Source organism: Neomonachus schauinslandi, chromosome 2 (genome assembly GCF_002201575.2).
Source record: "Neomonachus schauinslandi chromosome 2, ASM220157v2, whole genome shotgun sequence".
NCBI classification, from domain to species: domain Eukaryota; kingdom Metazoa; phylum Chordata; class Mammalia; order Carnivora; family Phocidae; genus Neomonachus; species Neomonachus schauinslandi.
This window is the reverse complement of record NC_058404.1, coordinates 171,378,816-171,402,755: the sequence shown is the minus strand read 5'-3', so window position 1 is coordinate 171,402,755 and position 23,940 is coordinate 171,378,816. Positions and strand designations below refer to the sequence as shown.

Sequence of the window (23,940 nt, the reverse complement as noted above, 5' to 3'; positions counted from 1 at the left end):
AAGTACTTTCATACTCTAAATAATAAAGCACAAATCTATGGCAGGACATAATATTTGGGGAAAAGCTGCCAGGTCCAAAGTCTAAAGAGAGAAGCACTTAGAACTCATTTTTCTTGCCCAATTTAGTTGGCCTATTAACGCCTTAAAACAAAACTACTTCTTACATCCTATTTCTTCTAGCCCAGAAGCCTGGAAAGGAAAAAACCAGATGACACACGGGCCTGTCCAAGTCCTCTTTGCGCGTACTATGTAAGAGTATTTGCCCCAAGAGCAAATTTCCGTTCTCGTTTCATCCAACAGTCAGTGCCTTTTCGTTTCCTTGATTCTGGGCGCCCCCACCCGCCACCAAAGGCATCTTAGGAACCAGGAGCCGAAATTTACGCAGGCGCCTTTCAGGGCTCACAGAGCCCACCTCCCTCGGGCGAGTCCCCGGTCTCATCCAATCAGAGCCAACCAGGAAGCCAGGGCGCAGCGGGCCTCCTGAAGCGCAATCTTTCGGGGCCTTCCTCTGCCAGCGTTACGTGATTCCAGTCCACGCCTCCCGCCCTCCCCTGCGGAAGACCCCACGAGGCACCGCCCTTCAGCTAGTGTTCGCTGATTGGTCACTGCTCGCGCGGTCTCCTGGGTGACGGGAACGCGTTAGCCCTCTTGGAGCAGACCAGGTGCGCCTGCGCATTTGCCAGATCGCGCGGCCGGTCGAGCCTAGAGATGAAGGTAAATAACTTACAAACCCCGGGGGGGGGGGAGGGGAGGTGGGAAAACGAGACCACTGGCTCTTAGCCCGCTGAGCGTCACTTCGATGATAGGGGCCTGTGCCCTCCCTCCCTCTTCCAGAGTGCGTTAGGAATGGGGAAGAGAGCTGGGTGACAGGGGAGGGGGAAAGCGGGGGCGAAGTTGAGGGAAGGAGGGGAAAAGAAAGAAAATTGGAGAGGAGAAGGCGGAGAAGGAGGCCTCATTTCTGGGACCGTGAACGGAGTTGAAGGCACGGCCTGAAATGAGCAGTCTGGGTCAGAAAAGACCCCGAACTTCGCACCGCGGGAAGGACGGTATGCTTGGAGGGTCGCAGTGAAATTGGCTGGATCGGGTGTCATGAGCTGGTGCTTTTCCTGCAGCTGAATCCCTGGCAAGCCGCGCGACTGCTCAGCACTTAAAAATGAGTGAAAAGCTTCCGAAAGAATAATGTCAAATTGTATTGACTGTGACTAATGTACAAATCACTCAGTGGCTAATGTACATAAGTCACGGAGAAATCTGCACTTGCACACTCAGGTCTTGCCGGAGAGCATCATCCTCTGCACACACCGTTCCTACGCTTGGGCTTCTGGTGAACCCCATCCCCGGTCACTGGCTACAGCTCATTTCAAAACCCTTCTGCTTTACTACAGCAATAGCTCTCTGCTCTGATCTGGCAAAGAAAGGGATAGTTCAATTTAAAAATTAAGTCCTAAGGATTCCTCGTGGCTGTTAGCATGGAAATTGGAATTGACCGGTAATCATAACATTTCTAATGCGCTTCAGAATTTATGAAGTATCAGAACGGAGGAGATAATTATTCTTGGTTTACAATTGAGAGTTTTGTGCCTGAGGCAATTTAAGCGACTTGTTTTAAGCCCGACAGCTAAGAAGTAAAAAGCGAAATTCAAACCTTGTTTTTCTGGTTGTGAAGCTAGTACTTTTTAACTATACTGTAAATGGAGAATGTAAATGTAGCTCCACGGAAGAAAAATATGTAAGATCTCAGCCAGAAGAGGTCTACCATGAAGCTAATGAAATTTAAGTTTAAGGATCCCTCACTTGCATGAGGGGGTTCGTGGTCACAAAATTGCAAAAGATGCCTTTATGCTTCCCCCCCCCCCCTTCAAGGTGTTTTCAAGCTCCACAAAACGTGGATGCACTGGTGATTATAGAACACTCCTGTTTCCAATAGAGGTGGATTTCATCTACTTAACATACCAAATGCTTATTGATTGGTGTTTAATTTTTTAAAATTTATTTTTAGAAAACATGGGTGAGCAGAGGGAGGGGCAAAGAGGAAGGGGGAGAGAGAATCTAAAGCACACTCCCTGCTGAGTGCAGGGCTCAATTTCAGAACCCTGAAAGCATGACCTGAGCAGAAATCAAGAGCCTGACCCTTGGCCATCTGCACCACCCAGGTGCCCCTTGGTGTTTAATTTCAAGCATTGGATGAGTTTTGTGTGGCCACTCAGATTGTCAGGCCTCCTGTAGTACTATGAAAACTTCATATGCCTGGATACGGTCTATGATTTAACCTAATTGTTTATAATTTAACCTTATATTAAAATCTAAATTTTTTCATTCAAGCTCTATTTTCTTAGTTGTTCTAGATCACTATTGTTTGATATAAATCTACTGTAAGCCAGTGTAATTTAAAATTTTTAGGAGCCACATTAAAATGTTTTAAAAGAAACGGGTAAGATTAATTTAAATAATTTATTTTATCCAGTATATCCAAAATATTATCTCAATATGTAATCGATATAAAAAATTATCAATGAGATAGTTTACATTTTTCTATTCCTTGGAATGCCTATGTATTCTACATTTACAATACATCTAAATTCGAACTACCTACATTTCAAGCCCTCAATAAAATTTCAAGTCCAGCTGTGTTTTGTGGCTTCCATATTGGATACCCCAGTTCCTGACTGAGTGAAAAGAAAGGCTTGTCAGTTGATACACGGTCCACCTAATAGCTAAATTAAGCACTTAATGATTAAGTAAATATAACTAATGGGTAAAGGAAGAAAATTTTGAATGAAGCAGTTTGTATTTTTATTATGGTTAAGATTTTTTTAATTATTTATTTTTTAAAGATTTTATCTATTAGAGAGAGAGAGAATGGAAGAGAGAGAGCACGAAAGGGGGGAGGGTCAGAGGAAGAAGCAGACTCCCTGCTGAGCAGGGAGCCCGATGCGGGACTCGATCCCGGGACTCCAGGATCATGACCTGAGCCGAAGGCAGTCGCTTAACCAACTGAGCCACCCAGGCGCCCGGTTAAGATTTTTTAAATGGTAATTTTAAGTTTAATCTAAAAAAATTCATGCTACTCCCTAATATTTATAGCAGCAATGTCCACAATAGCCAAACTATGGAAAGAGCCCAGATGTCCATCAATAGATGAATGGATAAAGAAGAGGTGGTATATATATATACTTTTATATATATATCTATATATCTACAATGGAATATTACTCAGCCATCAAAAAGAATGAAATTTTGCCATTTGCAACATGGATGGAGCTAGAAGGTATTATGCTAAGCAAAATAAGTCAATCAGAGAAAGACAATTATATGATTTCGCTCATTCGTGGAATTTAAGAAACAAAACAGGATCATAGGGGAAGAGGGGGAAGAAAAGGAAACAAGACAAAATCAGAGAGGGAGACAAACCATAAGAGACTCTTAATCATAGGAAACAAACAGGTTTGCTGGAGGGGATGGGGGTTGGGGGATGGGGTAACTGGGTGATGAACATTAAAGAGGGCACGTGATGTAATGAGCACTGGGTATTACATAAGACTGATGAATCACTGACCTCTATCTCTGAAACTAATAATACATTATATGTTAATTAACTGAAATCAAATAAAAATTTTTTAAAAGACATGCTACTGATTATTAGCTAAATTCAAGTTTAAATTATTTTACTCTTTAACATGTAAAACATTCAAATTATAATTTTTATAAAATTAATATTCAAAAACACTTAAAACCAAAATTTATAATAAATGCTTGCCTGTATATTGAGGTCCATACTTCATACAAAGTTTGTTGTTTGTCCATACAAACAACCAGATTGTAGAAGTTGGTTGGTTGGTTGGTTGATCTGATTAGTCATTTTGTCTGTTACATTGCTGACTTTTTCTGGATAAGCTCTAACAATAAGCCTTTATCATCTTGAACCCTACTGTCTTCATGATCATGGTTTGATATCTTTGACCAACCCTTAAATTGCATGTTTTGAAAATATAAAAATTACCTTTGTCTTTTTAGCGTGTTTTCTCACTGCTCGAAAAGACTTGGCTTGGCACACCAATACAGTTCACCTGGCAAAAAACATCAGGAAACTACCTTGCAGTAACAGGGTAAGAAATCAGTGAATGTTTTAAGTAAATCATCCTGACTTCAAATGGCTGTATGCCTGCATAACCACACTGTTTATTTAGTGGAGATTCTTGTGTGATGGTTGTATAGTGGGAAAAATAATACATTCACTTCCATTAACATCACAGTTCATAAAATCTTTCCCCTGGTAGTAACTTTGTAGATATAAATTATGAAACTGTCATGAGAGAACATTGAAATCACTTGGATGGCAGCTTAATTTTTTAATATATATGTATAAAAAGAAACACTTATACTTTTTGTGTTCTGATTGCTTTTAGAGCTGATCATATTGTGAAAATCTTTGATCGCCATGGTCAAAAAAGAAGTGAAATTAACTTATCTGGGTAAGTACAGAGGTGGATCAGAAACTTTTTCAAGCTTTCTTTCCTAAAAGATAAAAAAGTATTGCCTTAAAGCTATAATCAAATAGAATTTTACAACTCATATATAATCTGTGTCTCTTCTTTTGCTTTCTTCATTTGCGAAGAGATTTGTTTTTTGGGGTTTGTTTGTTTTTAAAGATTTTATTTATTTATCCAAGAGAGGGGAGAGGGGAGAGGGGCAGAGGGAGAAGCAGACTCCCCGCTGAGCAGGGAGCCCAATGCGGGGCTCAATCCTGGGACTCCAGGATCATGACCTGAGCCGAAGGCAGTCGCTTAACCAACTGAGCCATTCAGGCGCCTGGGATTTGTTTTTTTGGTTTTGTTTTTTAAGATATATTTACTTATTTTTAGAGACAGAGAGAGCATTAGCAGGAGGGGTAGAGGGAAAAGGAGAGAGAATCCCAAGCCGATTCTGTGCTCAGCACCGAGCCCAGTGTAGGGCTCCATCTCAGAACCCTGACATCATGACCTGAGCCAAAACCAACTGACTGTGCCACCCAGGCACCCCAGGGATTTGTTTTTTTATATATAAGTTGTTAGTGAAATACATAGACATATAGCATATGAGTTAGAGTTGATATTTATAACCTCCATACATTCACAGGGAAGCTTTAAGGTACAATTATAAATGAGTCCATATGAAAGATTCTTATTTAATTATAAACAAGTCTTATTTTGTGTGTAGGCAGAAAAGATAAGCCCATATCACTGTACTGTTTCTTCTCATAAATTGTTGGAAAATAGTTACTTTCAACACACTTTTTAAACTTTTTTTTTTTTAAGATTTCATTTATTTGTCAGAGAGAGAGAGAGCATGCACAAGCAGGGGGAGCAGCAGGCAGAGGAAGAAGCTGAGCAGGGAGCCCAGTGCAGGACTCAATCCCAGGACGCTGGGATCATGACCTGAGCTGAAGGCAGATGCTTAACCGACTGAGCCACCAGACGTCCTTATGTCATTGTTAAACTTTTTTTTTTTTTTTTTTTTTTTTTTAAGAGAGAGAGTGTGTGTGCATGTGAGCAGGGTGGCTGGTGGGCGGGGGCAGGGGGAGAGGGAGAGAGAGAATCCTAAGTAGGCTCCATGCTCAGTGCAGAGCCCAATGCAGGGCTCAATCTCATGACGCTGAGATCATGACCTAAGCTGAAATCAAGAGACAGATGCTTAACCGACTGAGTCACCCAGGTACCCCTTGATACATTTTATAGGACAAAGCCTATCCATTTCCAGGAAATCATTCTAGATTACACAAAACATAACTTAAACATTTTTTTAAAGATTTATTTATTTATTTTAGAGAGAGTGCGAGCACATATGCAGGGGCAGAGGAAGAGCGTCTCAAGCAGACTCTGCACCAACTTGGGGCTCCATCCCAGGACCCTGAGATCACAACCTGAGCCGAAACCAAGAGTCAGATGCTTAACCAACTGCGCCATCCAGGCGCCCCATAACATAAGCATTTTTAATGCTTCTGTGTAATCATTACCTTTATTAGTTATTTTATTGATAGTTTCAATCGTTATTAAGGTATGTAGAGTCCCTCACCTAAATGGTCTTATGCTGCCATGCTTTTTAAATTCATATCTGCTTTCTGTAGTTTATTGCCACCATCTTCGCAAATCAGATTGTCTTCTTTTAGTCTCTAACAGCCTTTCCCACCTCCTGCTGTGCCCCACTTACCTGATGCCACCATTTTGGCATTTCCCATTGCTTTCTTAATTGTTGCTTGTTTTCTATATTTTGGGAAACAGAAGTCAAGATAGTTGTAATTATGTCCAAAAATAAGAAGGTACTTAGTAAAGAACTTCTTTGAGTAAATTATATGAGGTTTTTTGCATCATCTCTGTGACCTCTATTTTGGTTACACAATGGCCATATATATATTTTTTTTGGGGGGGGGGGGCCACATTATTTTTTAACCTCTGAATTCTTTTGCTGTATTTATCGTAGCTGAATTCAACTGATAGAGAATCTCTAGATAAATAAAATACCATATGTGTTGTCTTTAATTGTTAGATGATTTTATAAAAAATTTGAAAGCTTCCCTCTTTCATACTTCCCAAATCTCTGAAAATACTAGAGAAAATTAAGATCCCAAAACATATTTTAGCATTTTGAAAAATAAAGTGACCAGAGTAACTCCCAATTGTCTTAACTGTAAATCTGAGTATGGCTTAGCTGATATCCCAGAACAGAGTCTCAAAATGAAAAATAGCATCAGAGAAGAAAAAATTAATCCCTCAGGGAACCCTTTGATTTATAATAAATACTTTGAAATAATTTTGAGCAATAACATATTTAAAAAGCATTTCCTATGTATAACTGTTTTGTCATTTTAATTGAATCACTCTTATTCTATTATGATACAAAATGAAAATAACATTTCTTACCACTTCAAAATCTAGTTTTTCCATTATTTGCAATCCCACATCTACCCAGCCATGATCTGTTTTATACACAATTTATCTGGATATAACTTCATTTTTTATCCATACCTCCTTTTTCTCTCTGTAAATCTGAAATAACCTTTCAGCACTTGGTCATACAAATTACCCCTTGATTCCAAATGTGATTCCTTTGTAGAGGTGCTTGATGAGTTTGTTTTACCAAAGGCCAGGATCTTTATAGTATCTAAGAAAATCTGCTAACTTACTAGGTGTGATTATATTTAACGTAGTATATATAAATAATATGTAAAATAGAATTTAAATTTTTCCCATCCCCTCAACAACAAGAAAAAATTTAACTTAGTGGGGCACCTGGATGACTCAGTCAGTTAAGCATCTGACTCTTGGTTTCAGCTCAGGTCATGATCTCAGGGTTGTGGGATGGAGCCCCACATCCGCTGAGCACAGAGTCTTCTTAAGATTCGCTCTCTCCCTGAACCATGAGAGACTGTGGTCTCTGAGAAACAAACTGAGGGTTCTAGAGGGCAGGGGGGCTGGGGGGATGGGTTAGCCTGGTGATGGGTATTAAAGAGGGCACGTACTGAATGGAGCACTGGGTGTTATACGCAAACAGTAAATCATGGAACACTACATCAAAAACTAATGATGTAATGTATGGTGATTAACATAACAAAATAAAAAAAGATTCTCTCCCTTTGCCCCTCCCCCACTCCCAGCTTGCACACTCTCTCTCTAAAAAAAAGAAAATTTAATATTATCTAGGCAGTCAATAGTGAGTTGTATTTCTCACTTTAGAGAGTTTATGACCTACTCAAAATAGATTGGTCCTATTGTAGATAAAAATTACAAATAGATATTTAAATTTCTTTTCCCTACTTTAAGAAAACGTGTAGTGATATTTTGCTCTCTTTTTTAAAAGTAACTGTGTTGCTATGGATTGGGATAAAGATGGAGATATCCTAGCAGTGATTGCTGACAAATCTAGTTGCATTTATCTATGGGATGCCAACACAAATAAAACCAGCCAATTAGACAGTGGTATGAGGTAAGAATAACTTTTTTATTTTAAATCTTCACTTACAAATATGGTTATTTGTAGGTTTGACGCTAACAGTACTTAACTGCTATCATTATAAAGATGCATTTGTGACTTATTTTCCTATGAAAGAAAGTTTCCTTTTTTATCATTACATATAATCCTATTGATTTTGCCCAATTAATTAGAATAAAATTGTTATGATTGTAAACTATCAGTAGCTTCTTAAAAAGTTGCTTTCAGTGGAACAGACTAAAATGTTCAAAGATGAGACAAAACATCTGGAAAAATCCGGAAATGGGCTTGGCCTCAGGCATTGCTGGATCTAGGGGTTCTAGTGATGCAGTCAAGACTCTCTTTCCATCTCTGAGCTCTCCCTTTCTCTGTATTGACTTTATTCTGTCAGACTCTCTCCATGGCTGCTGCCAACTCTTGGCTTATGTCATTCTTCACAGCAAGTTACACCAAAGAGAAGAGCATATCCCCATCACATCACCAGCGTCTGCTCAGTTACTCAGAAGGTCTCTGAGTAGGGTAGGCAGGGCCATGGGATTGAAAATCCCAGTAAGTGAAGAGTCGGATCAAGGGTGGTACAGTTCCCAAATGAAAATATACTGGGCAAACAGAATAAATTACAGATTTCTGCTAAAATAGAAACCACTTTAACATATGGAATAGAAAAATTTATTTACAACTAAAACTTGGCAGTTCAACCTTGAACGAGTTGCTTTACCTCTCTCTAAACCTCAGTTTCTTCTTGTATATGGAATGTGTGTAATAATAATATCTGCCTCCTGGTGTCATGTGACCTGCAGATAGGCCACACACATATTGTAAGATTAGACTATAAATTTCCAGTTTGCCAAGGAGTAACAACCCAGAGGAAGCAAGGTGGCCATGCAGAACAGGACGAAAGGTAACCTTAGTGTCGTTTTCCTTAACCCTCCAAATTGACACATGAAGCATGCATTCACAGGTGATATTGTCCACCCATCATGAAGTCTTGCTAGGTTTGAGAACCTTCATTTCTTGCTCTGTCCTTTTACACTTTGGGTATGCATCACTTTTTAAAAAGATTTACATACTCTGTTCTTCAATTCAAGAGAATATTTATAAACATCAATACTGGTTCTTGAACCAAGTTCAGCATCAGTGAGAACACGTTCTCACCTGGAGAAAAATGCATAATTAATCCAAGGTGTTTCAAACTGGTATATGTCTGCTTCTGCTGTCTATCTTCCCACAGATCCATTTCCTCACATCATCGCAGAGTTGTTGTGACATTTAATTGTGTGTCATGGCCAGGCATGAAATTAAGAATTCAATGAATGGTGGATGTTATTGTAATTATCAAGGCAGAACCAATTAAATATTAGTTTATATTAATATTTAATATCTAAAGGACTTTTGTATATACAAAGGTACACCCACTACCAATTGTTTATTTAAAGGTCAAGCTATTATACTAAGATACTTAAACACAGTTTTGAATATCAGTTTTTCTTAAATATATTCATTTTGCAAACAAATTTCCTTGAAAAATTTAAATTCCATTTACAAATTTAATTGGAATTTATTCTTTTGAGCATTTCGAACATCTTAAATAATACACAAAACATATTCAGATATAATCATTGCAAAACTTACTATAATGTCACTTAACTATCTTAAATTATTATGTTAACACAATGGATTGAATTTATTAATTTTTACTAAGTGTATTTTTATAACTTCTTAGAATTATTCTAAGTGGTACTTCCCCTGATCCTACCTAGGCTTATAGGAGTTATGTCCTTGGGGTACAGCAATCTTTCCAGAGAAAACTCTAAATACAGCATCTCATTTATCAACCAGTTGATTTGTGGTTGGATCATTGGACATGGTTATTTCTCCCAAGGCCATTCAGACCTGAATTCTAGTCATCCTACTCAGCCTCTTTTCTAATTGACCTTCAGTTGTCATATCAGCAAGACTTTTTTAAACCTGTGCCTTTTACGTAGGTTTCATTTTTTTTTTTATACCACGTGCATTTCCCTAAATAATATATTCTTTAAGTTTAACTTGGCCAAAAATACATGTAATTACTATATATTGTCCTGATCTGCTAGCATTATTGGGAACTTATGTGTGCTGTAGTATCTTATTGTAATTTGTGAGGCCTTCTAGAGGCCTTATCTCTGAAGAAAAGAAAGATGGAGTCTGTTCAGCTGGCTCTTCTTTTGAGGATATTTGGCTACTTGATCTTCTTGGAACATACTGTTTAACTCTTTTTCTAGTTGGTTGTTATGTGACTGTTAGTGATGGTAAACTATTGAATGGACTGTTGTCACACTACTCTTATTAAATGTGACCACTGTTGCTGATCAGACCTTGTGCCTCTCAGGCGGTTCCTCCTTCCTCTGGTGCTCACAATTCTTTCTATTCATGTTTTCTGAAAAGCAATCCCAGATAGGATTGAGTGTGTGAGATTTACTACAGGAAATGCCAGTGAGGAAACATAGAGGGGTAGGTTAGAAGAGCCATCAGACCACAGTGCATGTCTGACCCTTGTAAAGGGGAGAGGGAAGGAAGAAACATGGGGTAGAAGCATCTTATACTGCAGCCCAATTCTAAGTTCAGCTAGGCCTCTGAGGAGACTTTAAGCCAAAGTTACCCATCAATGGAATCCTATGTCTCCCAGGAATGGGCCTCAATAGTACCCCTGCCTGCTCAGTTACTATCTGGGAGCAGCCTATGGGAAGGCATGGCCCCGGGACATCAAGGTGATGGATTCCAGTGAGGCCCTTCATCAGTTACACTTTCCATAGCTAGAGATCTAAGAGGCATATTCTCATAGCTGTCACACCTGCTTAAACAGATAAACAAGCATATTGATCTTTTAAAAACATACACTTAATAGATGAAACCCAGCAGCCTGGGATATTAGTACTTATTAGAAGTAATTTTCTAACTAAACATTTTATTATATTCATCTGTTGTTACAACTAACTTTCCATATACTTTAAGTGACTTTTGGTCTTCTGTATATCAGCATTCTTGAAAGCAGTGTTGCTTTCTGTAAACAGTAAATGATCTATCAGTGGTTCTCAAACTTTAGCTGTATCAAAGTGCCTATTAAAACACAGATAGCTGGGCGCCACCCCCAGAATTTTTCATTCCATAGGCCTGCGGTGGGACCAGAGAACTGGCATTTCTAAAGTTCCTAAGTGATGCTGTTGGTCCTGGGATTGCATTTTCAGAACGACTTTTCTATACCCATTGTGATTTCTTTCCTTGATACATAGGATGAGCTACTTTCCCGGAGTCCTGATGTCATTTAGTAGGGAATTGTATAAAAGTTCAACCAGTAGGTCTTAGAATGTACTTAAGAACTGGTGGTAGGTAATAGTGCTTTCTTCCGCTTTCTGAGTGAGCTAATCTTAATAGTGACAGAGGTGGGAGAGACAGGAAGATGGCAGTGGAGTAGGAGAACCCCAGGCTTACTTCATCACATGAATACAACTCGTTAACTATCAAATCCTAAACACCCCAGAAATCAACCAGAAGACTGACAGAACAAACTCCACAACTAAAGGGAGAGAAGAGGCCACAATGAAGAAGGTAAAAAGTGTGGAGGCATGGTGAAGAAACAGCTCCTGGCTGCTGTAGAGAGGAAGGAGCCATGGCCACGGAGAAGGGCAACAGAGAGAGGAACACACAGGGGAACACAGAAGTAGAACATTTTCTCAAAGCCTTTGGTGTGGAAAATGAGAGGGGCTGAATTTTATGAATTCTTGCAACCAGTGTGGCTTAAAGCCTGGAGTTTTCAGTGTCATTGGGCTTGGCTAGGATAGATCCTGGAAGGCCCTGCCGCACTCCTAGAGAGAAGGTAGGGAAACAACCCTGGGATGTACAGCATGGAAACAACATCTGAAGAGAGCCCAGGGCACAAAATGGGGAGATTATTTGCTCTTGCTAGAGCATGTCCCTGAGAGATAGTATTCACAGAGATACCTCTCCAGGAACAAAGGAGTGGGTCGGCGCCATTTCTCTCTCCCGCCCCTCAGCATAAACACAGAGCCACCTGCAGAAACAGTGCAGCATGGATACTGGCTGCCTAACTTGCTTATACTAAGCACTCCCTGTGCTTTGGTGGAACTGCTTTTCTCAGTCATGCTTACCTCAGTCCCCCCCCAGAAGATCAGCACAAACCCCTGCCCATACCATGTCTCCCAACCAGAGAGTGCTGCAGGGCCTCAGTTCTGGTGGAGGTGGTGACACATCTCATTTCACATCTCATTTCATAATCAGACCAAAGCACACCTAGTTAAAACTCAGCACATTCAGTCAGAGACCAAACACTGCACACAGCAGGCAAGGAGAGCCTCTGCAGATGACTGGCCTGAAGGATATAGAGCAGCCAAAACACAATAGCAGAGTGCATGCAACACACATTGGGGGCACTCCCTAGAGCGCCAGGCCCTGGGCACCAGACAACCTCTTCATAAGGCCATTACATTCAGGAGCAGGAGACAGACTGGCTTTTCTAACACACAAAAGAAGGCAGAGACTTAGAAAAAATGAGAAGACAGAAGAATTTATCCCAAATGAACAAAATAAGATGACAGCCAGAGATCTAAGTGAAATAGATATAAGTAACATGCCTGGTGGAGAATTTAAAGCAACAATCATAAGGATACTCCACTGTGCTTGAGAAAAAAATGGAAAACATCAGTGAGACACCAAAGAGATAAAAGAGTTAAAAAAGAATCAGAGATGAGGAGTGCAATAAACAAGATCAGAAACATGCTTGATGCAATGAACAGCAGGCTGAAAGACCCAAAGGAATGAATGAATGACTTGGAAGACAAAGTAATGGAAAGCAATGAAGCTGAACAAAAGAAAGAAGAATTATGCAACACAAGAATAGACTGAGGGAAACAGTGACTCTATCAAATGTAATAACATTCCTGTTATAGGAGTCCCAGAAGAAGAAAAGTGAGAAAAGGGGGCAGAAAATTTATTTGAGGAAATAATAGCTGAAAACTTTCCTAATCTGGAGAAGGAAACAGACATCAAGATCCAGGAGGCACAGAGAATTCCTATCAAAAGCAACAAAATGGGCGCACACCAAGACATATTGTAATTACATTTGCAAAATATAGTAATAAAGAAAAAATACTCAAAGCAGCAAGACAAAAGAGGTCACTAACTTACAAGGGAGAACCCATAAGGCTAGCAGGAGATTTTTCAACACAAATTTAGCAAACCAGAAGGGAGTGACATGGAATCTTCAAAGTGCTGGATAGGAAAAATCTGCAGCCAAGAATGCTCCATCCAGCAAGGATATCATTCAGAACAGAAGGAGAGATTTCCCAAACAAACTAAAGGAGTTCATGACCACTAAACCAGCCCTGCAAGAAATATTAAAAGGGACTCTTTGAGTGCAAAGGAGAAGCCAAAAGTGACAGTATAAAGGAGGAAGCACAATTTTATAGAATATTTTTGTAAAATATCAAGGAACTCACACAAAAAAAGGATATAAATAAAACATGTACCTAAAATGTGGGGAGGAGAGGAGAAAAGAATGGGTTCAAATTGAATCGACCATCAACTTAATATAGACTGCTATTTACAGAAGAGGTTATATACAAACCTAATGGTAACAATATCTCATACATGGCTAATAAACATGCAAAGAATAGGAGAAAGAAATCCAAATATATCACTAAAGAAAATCAGCAAACCATGAAAGAGAGAAAGACAAGAGAGGGCCAGAGAAAATCTCCAGGAACAACCACAAAACAAGTAATAAAATGGCAATAAATACATATCTGTCAGTAATTACTTTGAATGTAAATGGACTAAATCAAAAAAATAGGCTGTCAGAATGGATAAAAAAGCAAGACCCATCTCTGTGCTGCCTAAAAGAGCCTCATTTTAGACCTAAAGACACCTGCAGATTGCAAGTGAGGACGATGGAAAAACATCATGCAAATGGATGTCAAAAGAAAGCTGGAGTAGCAATGCTTACATTGGACAAACTAGACTTTAACACGAAGACAAAGAAGGAGACTATATAATAATAAAGGGGACAAGAAGATATAACAATTTTAAATATTTATATACCCAGCATGGGAGTACCCAAATGTATAAAACAATAACAAACATAAAGGAACTAATCAATAACACAGTAATAGTAGGGGACCTTAACACCCCACTTACATCAATGGACAGATCATCTAAACAGAAAATCAACAAGGAAACAATGGCCTTGATGACATAGTGGACCAGATGGACTTAACAGATATATTCAGAACATTCCATCCTAAAACAGCAGAATACATATTCTTTCATTCGCTTTTTTTTTTTTTTTTTTGAGAGAGAGAATCTTAAACAGACCCCATGCTCAGCATTTGAGCCCAACACAGGGCTCAGTCTCACAACCCCGAGATCATGAGCTGAGCCAAAATCAAGAGTCAAATGCTTAACTGATTGAGCTACCCAGGCACCCCAGAGACACATTGTTTCAAGTGCATATGGAACATTCTTCAGAATAGACCACATATTAGGACACAAAACAGGCCTTAACAAATAGAAGATTGAAGTCATACTATGCACCTTTTCTGACCACAATGCCATGAAACTAGAAGTCATTCACAAGAAAAAAATCTGGAAAGACCACAAATACATGGAGGTTAAATAACATGCTACTAAACAATGAATGGGTCAACCAGAAAATAAAAGAAGAAATTAAAAAATACATGGAAACAAATGAAAATGGAAACGTAACAGTCCAAAACCTTTGGGATGCAGCATAAGCAGTCCTTAGAGGGAAACACATAACGATACAGGCTCACCTCAAGAAGCAAGAAAAATCTGAAATAAACAACCTAACCTTACACCTAAAGGAGCTAGAAAAAGAACAACAAATGAAGGCTGAAGCCAACAGAAGGAAGGAAATAATAAAGATTAGAGCAAAAATAAATGATTTGGAAACATAAAAAACAATAGAACAGATCAATGAAACCAGGAGCGGGTTCTGTGAAAAAAATCAATAATATTGATTAGCCTCCAGCCAGTTTTCAAAAAGAAAAGAGAAAGGACACAAATAAAATCACAAATGAGAGAGAAGAAATAATAACCAACACCCAGAAATACAAACAATTACAAGAGAATATTATGAAAAACTATATGCCAACAAATGGGACAACCTGAAAGAAATGGTTAAATTCCTAGAAACAAATAAATTACCAAAACTGAAACAGGAAGAAATAGAAAACTTGAACAGACCGATAACCAGCAAAGAAATTGAGTCCGTAATCAAAAAATTCCCAACATACAAAAGTCCAGAACCAAATGGCTTCACGGGCAAATTCTACAAAACATTTAAAGAAGAGTTAATGTCTCTTCTTCTCAAACTATTCCAAAATATAGAAAAGGAAAGAAAACTTCCAAATTCGTTCAATGAGGCCAGCATTACCCTGATACCAAAACCAGATAAAAAGAGAGTTATAGGCCAATATCCTTAATGAACATGGATGCAGAAATTCTCCATAAACTAACAAACCCGATCCAACAATACATTAAAAAAATCATTCACCATAGGGTGTTTGGCTGTCTCTGCCGGTAAAGCATGCAACTCAGTCTCAGGGTCATGAGTTCAAGCCCCATGTTGGGCATGGAGCCTACTTAAAAAAAAAAATCATTCACCACAATCGGGCAGGATTTTTTCCTGGGTTGCAGTAGTGGTTCAATATTTGCAAATCAGTCAATGTGATACACCACATTAATAAAGGATAAGAACCATATGATTGTTTCAATAGACACAGAAAAAGCATTCAATAAAGTATAATACCCATTCATGATAAAACCCCTCAACAAAGTAGGTTTAGAGGGAACCTCCCTCAACATAACAGGCCATATTTGAAAAACCCACAGCTAACATCACCTGAAACTGAAATCCTTTCCCCTAAAGTTAGGAATGAGACAAGGATGTCCACTCCCACCACTTTTATTCATCATACTGGAAGTCCTAGCCACAGCAATCAGACAACAAAAAGAAATAAAAGGCAACCAAATCAACAAGGAAAAAGGAGAAGTTCCACTATTTGCAGATGACATGATACTGTATATAGAAAACCCAAAAGACTCCACCAAAAAACTGCTAGAACTGATACAGGAACTCAGTAAAGTCACAGGATACAAAATCAATATACAGAAATTACATTTGTATACACCAATAATGAAGCAGCAGAAACTATAAAACACTGATGAAAGAAATTGAAGAAGATGACACAAAGAAATGGAAAGACATTCCATGCTCATGGATTGGAAGAACAAATATTGTTAAAATGTCCATACTACCCAAAGCACTCTACACATTTAATGCAATTCCTATCAAAATACCAACAGCATTTTTCACAGAACTAGAATGAACAATCCTAAAATTTGTATGGAACCACAAAAGACCCCAAATAGCCAAAACAACCTTAAAAATAAAAGCAAAGCTGGAGGCATCACAATTCCAGACTTCAAGTTATATTATAAAGCTGTAGTGATCAAAACAGCATGGTACTGGCACAAAAATAGGCACATAATCAATGGAACAGAATTGAAAACCCAGAAATGAACCTACAATTTTATGATCAATTAATCTTCAACAAAGCAGGAAAGAATATCCAATGGAAAAAAGACAGGCTATTCAACAAATGGTGTGGGGAAAAGTGGATAGCAACATGCAGAAGAATGAAACTGGACCATTTTCTTACACCAGACACAAAAATAAATTCAAAATGAATTAAAGACCTAAATGTGAAACCTGAAAGCATAAAAATCCTAGAAGAGAACACAGGCAATAACTTCTTTGACATCGGCCTTTGCAGCTTCTTTCTAGATATGTCTCCTGAGGGAAGGCAAACAAAATCAAAAGTAAACTCTTCGGACTACATCAAAATAACAAGCTTCTGCACAGTGAGGGAAACAGTCAACAAAACTAAAAGGCAACCTACAGAATGGGAGAAGATATTTGCAAATGACATATCCAGTAAAGGGTTAGTATCCAAAATATAAAGAACTTACAAAACTCAATACCCAAAAAATGAATAATCCAATTTAAAAATGAGCAAAAGAAATACAGATGGCCAGTAGACATATGAAAAGATGCTCAACATTACTTATCAGGGAAATGCAAATCAAAACTACAGTGACCTCACGCCTGTCAGAGTAACTAAAATCAAAAACAAAGAAGTAGTAGGTGTTGGTGCGGTTGTGGAGAAAGGGGAACCCTCTTGCACTGTTGGTGGAAATGCAAACTGGTGCAGCCACTCTGGAAAACAGTATGGAGGTTCTTCAAAAAGTAAGAAATAGAACTACCCTACAATCCTTCAATTGTACTACTCGAGGTGTTTACCCAGATAATACAAATTCAAATACTAATTCAAAGGGATACATGCACCCTGATGTTTATAGAAGCATTATCTACAATAGCCAAATTATGGAAACAGCCCAAGTGTCCATTGATTGATGAATGGATAAAGATGTGGTATGTATGTATGTGTGTGTGTACATATGTGTGTATCTATATACACACACATAGATATATACACACATATATACAATGGACTATTACTCAGCCATAAAAAAAAAAAAATGAAATCTTTCCATTTGCAACATCAAGCGAGAGAGTATAATGCTAAATGAAATAAGTCAGCCAGTGGAAGACAAATACCATATGATTTTATTCTTATGTGGAATCAAGAAACAAAACAAATAAGCAAAAGAGAAAAAAAGAGGCAAACAAAGAAACGCTTTTAACTATAGAGAACAGGGGTGCCTGGGTGGCTCAGTCAGTTAAGTGTCTGCCTTCAACTCAGGTCATGATCCCAGAGTCCTGGGATCGAGCCCAGCGTCGGGCTCTCTGCTCAGCCGGGAGTCTGCTTCTCCCTCTCCCTCTCCCTGTGATTTCTCTCGCTTTCACTCTCTCAAATAAATAAATAAAAATACTTAAAAAAAAAAATAGAACAAACTGATGGTTACCGGAGGGGAGGTGACGGGGGTGGGGAGGTGACGGGGGCGGGGCGAGGGGGAAGAATAGGTGAGATAGGTGATGGGGATTAAGGAGTGCAGTCATCCTGATGAGCACCAGGTAATGTATGAAGTGCTCAATTACTATATTGCACACCTGAGACTAATATTATACTGTATGTTAACTAATTGGAATTTATTTTTTTTAAAGATTTTATTTATTTGAGAGAAAGAGAGAAAGAGCATGAGCGGGGGGAGGGGCAGAGGGAGAGGGAGAAGTAGCCTCCCCCCTGAGTGGGGAGCCCGATGCAGGACTCCATCCCAGGACCCTGAGCTGAAGGCAGACGCTTAACCACTTAACCGACTGAGCCACCAAGGTGCCCCCCCTTATGTAGTTTTAAATTCTCATGTTACTGAAGCAGAACATACCAGTTATATAATGTGATATATCAAATCTACTACTTTGCCATTAAGTTTGAGATCTTTCCAAATCATTTTACCTATTAAACGTATCCCTTTCGTTGCTTAATTGACCGAGCCACCCAGGTGCCCCAACTATTTGGAATTTAAATAAAAACTTTAAAAAGTGACAGAGCTGGAAAAGATATGTCCTATTTAAGGTAGTGAATTCCCAATGGTTTTTCCAATTTAATATGTTATAGGACCCTACTTTTAAAATTAAAAAAAAATTTTTTTTTAAGGTGGGGAGGCTGAGGGAGAGGGAGAGAGAGAAAATCTTAAGCAGGCTCCACGCCCAGTGTGGAGGCTGATGTGGGGCTCGATCTCACAACCCTGAGACCATGACCTGAGCCAAAATCAAGAGTCAGACGCTTAACTGACTAAGCCACCCAAGCATCCTGGACCCTACTTTTTTTTTAAAGCATGTGGTGTCATCATCCATTAATTTTTAATTTTTCCACATTTACAACTATCATTAGACTAACTAAACTGTCTCATCATGAGTCATTTTATGAAATTTGAGGTTCCATCATGACTGAAGTAGAGTTTGTATTCATTACATATGTATTTTAGGTCTAACTGACCATAAGATCATCTTATAAGCATCTCCAAAATGTCTTTAGCCCTTAGTCTTTGTCCTAAAGCATTAAGTTCTAATTTTGTACTTCAGTTTCTTAGTAGATATTAAAGTTATTCATGAAATACTTTTTAAAAGAACTATCTGGAGATTATGACTGAATTTTTTAGTGATTTATATCTTAATGTTACAGGGATCAAATGTCTTTCCTTCTTTGGTCAAAAATTGGAAGTTTCCTGGCTGTTGGAACTGTTAAAGGAAGTTTGCTTATTTATAATCGTCAGACGTCTCGAAAGATTCCTGTGCTGGGTAGGTTATAGCTGGAAATACTGCTCACTATTTAAGATGCTTTACATAAATGTATGTTTTACTGCCTCAGATTTTTCTGATATTGCAAGGGAAATTGTATAGTAGTAAAGCTCGCCTGGTCAAGCTCTGTAACTAGCTAAACTATAAGATCCCTCTTCACCGTCTACTAAGAATTACCAGGTCACATAGAATGGTTGCTCTAAGGTCAGCCTTTGCCTTTGGACACCAGGACATTACTAGCAGATTGTACCTTTGGACATGGAATAGCTCATGTGCATATCAACACGTTAGTGGGGGGACTGAAACATTTGGTGACTGTTTGGTCAGAATATATCTAGATTCTTAATTCTAATCTCTCACTCTCCAAACACCAATTTAGTCTGGGTATGCACTGTGAGTTATATTTGCCTCAGGGTATATGGCTAGAGGGTGTTTGTTCCTTGTTTTACCTCGGTTCAGACTCTTTGATTCCCCGAATCTCTGGTCATTAGCATTTGCCCTCTGAACACCCAAGAAGAAACAGATCAATTCTTTTCAATTATTATAACATCATGCTGGTAAATGGTGAAACTAGTAGGCTTAATTATACCCAGGTGGCCAAAAAATTATAATTTATTGCTAAGGAAGAATTAAACTCTGGAGATAAGAGTGCCCACAGAATACTTGAGAAAGTGCCTTTCAATTAAGGACATGTAATTATTTCAACTTTTTTCACATATATGTCTGTCTTTAATATTTATATTTTTGGTGCTTCAGCCAAAAGGTAATGCCATTGATCTTTTTGAAAAACTAAACAAAATATTACAAAAATCAACTTTCACCATACAAATTGACTATTTGACTTCAGTTAGGCCTTTTTTTGTATCCCACTTCATTGCTAGGAACACCCTAGCAGTTAACTTACAGGCCCCAGAACATTTGACACTTGACATGTAAGAAAATAATTTGTCAAAGCATGATTATTTTGTGTCAGGTATTTGTCACATATACATGATTTTATAGTGATCTTTGTATTTAACATGAATATTGATTCTCTTCTGAGTCATTTATTAATTGTGTAAAATGGGCCTGAGGAGATTCAGGTTAATTATATATCTTAGGTCCTTTAGCTAAATATATAGCTGCCTGTCTCAGAGTTGGTTATGACTTGTGGCTCTGCTTTTTTTCCTTTTAAATAACTCACTTTCCTAAATCCAAGCCTTTCCACTCTAAGAGCCTCTGCATGGTAGCATGATCTGCCAGCATTTCACAGTAACTAAAATCTGTTAACCTTGTTGAATCTTGCACTGATTTATTTCCTTCAACTACCCTACATATAGGCAGTTCTCATGTTGCATGGTTCTTATATACATGAAATTCATTTACTACGGTTTAATTAAATATTGCCAGTCTCCCACTAATATGGTTCAAACTTCAGTTACCATAGTAGATTAACTGTGAGTTAATATTATTTAAATAAGTCAGTACATGTAAAGTGCCCAGAGTACTGTAAGTAGGCACACAAAACAGGTTAACTGTTCTTGATGTTAAGGCTAACCTGAGTTCTGAGCACGGGAAGCAAAGAAGCCATGAGGTATACAGGAAGGTGGAAGAAGAGATTTTCTTCTCCCTTTCTGGGGTATAGAAAGAAGTTTGTCTTTGGCCTTTTCACACCTCTTTGTGCACTCTTCTTTCCTTCCTAATGCCCATTTCTTTGGGACCAGTTGCAGTGTACCACACAAGTCCCTTAATCTATGATCACTAAACTCTCCTACATCTCAGTGTCTTCTCTGAATGGTCCCTTCACTTTGTGCCCTCCTGATTTGAAATGCCATCTATATCCTGACCAGTCCCATATTGATCTCTTCCTATCTCTAGACTCATATCCAACTGCTTATTCAACATCTCTCACGAGATGTCTAGAAACACTTCAAATTTAATATCTCTAAAATCCTTTTGACCCACAGCTGTCCCTCTCAACTATCGATGACATCCCATCCTTTTAGATCTTCAGGCTAAAACTTTAGCATCATCCTTGACTCCTCTTTCTCATCCCTCCGTATCTAATTTGCCAGGAAATCTTATAGGCTCTTTCTTTAAATATTTCCAGAATCCAGCCTGTTCTCACCACCTCTTCCGTTACCACTGTGTGTGAGCCTCATACATCTTTTCCATGTGAATTTCTGCAATCTCTGAACTGGTTTCCCTGCTTCAGCTCTTTCCCTGTAATACAGTATTCTCAAGCTAGGGGCCAGAGTGAGCTTTCTGCTCTGACCTTCCCAATGGCTCTCCATCTCACCTGGAGTCAAAGCCAGAGTCCTCACAATGGCCAGCCAGCACCCGCATGACCTGGCCATTGCAGACTCTCTGATTTCATCTCAAACTCCTCTCTTCTTACTTCCTCTACTCCAGCCACACTATCCTCCTTGCGGAGCCTCTAACACACCAGGATTCTGGCCTCAGGGTCTATTCACTTAATACCTACTTATTTAGATCCTCTTTCCAGCATAGGTACTGTATTACATTCTGTAAGGGGTAGAAAGAATAAAATTAATGTCTCTGCTCTCAAAAAGCAGCTAAAATAGCTGAACTTATATAGCACTTTCTATACGCCTGGCACTCTTCTAAATGCTTAAACTCATTTGATCCTCAGCTCTATGAGACAGGCCCTACTATTATCCCCAATTTATGGATAGGTGACTAAGGAATAGAAGTGTTAAATAGCTTACTCTATGTTTTATAGTCAGTGGTGGAGCCGAGATTCAAATCTAGGCAGTCTGACTCCAGAATATGTATACTTAACCATTCTAATCTTCATTGTAGAATTAATCTTGAGACTCAAGGATTTTTCTATCCCAGGACCTTCAACAAATGCACAGAGTGTCAAGTATAAGATTTCCCCCCCAAAATTGAGTTTTTGCACTGGCTAGATTCCTCAATGAAAAAGTTTCCTGATACTTATTGCTTCCATCTAGTATCACTTACTAGTTAAGTGACTCAGTTCTTAACACAAGTCCCACCAAGGTACATTCAGATTTGCACCTCAGCATTATCAGAAATCATAATGTGCTCTAGTTTTACATGAATAGCCAAAACTGTGATTATTGAATCTGTTTATACCACGGGTCTACCACACTGTGAAGCTGAGTATAGTAAAGATAACTTGAGTGCCTTGGGATTTACTGGTCTTAAGACATTATTGTTAAAGGTTTGGTTATACGGTAAGCAAACAAACTGGTTGAGCGGAGTGTCTTTTCATGTAAGGCCCATGCCCATATCCATATAAATAGTTGAAAAGCAGTATTGCTCTTATATAGCGTTACATTGCTTTAGAACTTGGTAATAAACTTTTAAATAAGGTTGCTTAGACCCTAACTGCTTTGATGAGATTTAACATTCCTTGTCTGTTTAATATCGGTGGCATATTACCTAGACTTACAGATTGACATCACAGTTCTTTTAATTTTTTTGAGAAACCCATGTGTCTGTACAAAAATCATCTCTTTTTCAGGAAAACATACTAAGAGAATCACATGTGGATGTTGGAATGCAGAAAATCTGCTTGCTTTAGGTGGTGAAGATAAAATGATTACAGTCAGCAATCAGGAAGGTGACACGATAAGACAGGTAATACAGTATCATCTTTGGTCTGATATATTCAAAAATTTCCCTGAAATAAAGTTTGTCTACCAAACTAGCCTACGAAATTTTAAAATCTCTATGTGAGATATGTATGCAATAACTTCCTTTTCTAAACAACAAAAACTGTTCTTTTTATGTATCAGAACACTTTTCTTTCCTAAGAATCATTTATCCAAATATCTTCCTTTGTACATTTGCTATTACCTAGTATTGGCATGGATTATCGGCTCTGTGGTTATATCCAGGCTGTATATCTGTGAGATAACTCTGACTTTGTATGTGTATATTCATAATATAAATGTTAATAACTGGACTCGGAGTCTGGTTTGCCTGATTCTAAAGCCCATGCCTTTAACTGGTATGTTAAATTGCTTCCAAACTAACCCTAATTAAATTTAGTTTTAGGATTCAAAGTTACTACTATTCAAATTTCCCAATTGATTAGATCTTCAGTGGCTCCTTAAGTGAATTTGTATTACCAATAGCTACTACATAATCTCACCAGTGGGCAAATTTTACTTTGGACTACTTGGCATATGGTTTAGTATTGCTAGGACAATATTGACTAGCAAATTCTTTGAATACCCTCTAAGTATATGGCACTGTGCTATGTACTTCAGAAGAAATATGAAATATGGTCCCATATTAGGTCTCTATTGCTACATAATAAATTACGCCCCAAACCTAGCAGTTTCAAAACAATATACATTTATTGTTTTGTAGTTTTTATGGATGAGGAATGCAGGTGCAGCCTAGCTGCTTTAAGGTCTCACAAGGCTGCATTTTATTGGTCAAGGTTGGAGTCTCATCTGAAGGCTTGACTGGGAAAAAATCGGTTTCCAAGCTCAATCACATGGTTGTTGACAACAGTTCAGTTCCTTACAGGTTGTTAGGCTTAGGACCTCAGTTTCTCTCTGGCCATTGATCAAAAGCCTGCCTAATTTCCTGTCCACATGGATCTCTCCATACAGTGCCTCACAACATAGCAGGTAGTAAGAGAATGAGAACAGCCATTCAAA

The 23,940-nt window shown here is 38.5% G+C and overlaps 1 protein-coding gene across 1 annotated transcript in view; it reads left to right on the top strand.

Annotated features, from left to right (window-relative positions):
* The first annotated feature begins 601 nt into the window (after positions 1-601).
* WDR19 (WD repeat domain 19) overlaps positions 602-23,940 on the top strand; it is a 98,555-nt gene continuing 75,216 nt past the window's right edge. The window contains exons 1-6 of the mRNA XM_021701610.1: positions 602-714; positions 4,015-4,106; positions 4,407-4,472; positions 7,834-7,959; positions 19,185-19,300; positions 22,791-22,906. Coding sequence (XP_021557285.1) covers positions 709-714; positions 4,015-4,106; positions 4,407-4,472; positions 7,834-7,959; positions 19,185-19,300; positions 22,791-22,906 — 522 coding nt within the window. The 5' untranslated portion in view covers positions 602-708. The remainder of the gene's footprint in view (positions 715-4,014; positions 4,107-4,406; positions 4,473-7,833; positions 7,960-19,184; positions 19,301-22,790; positions 22,907-23,940) is intronic.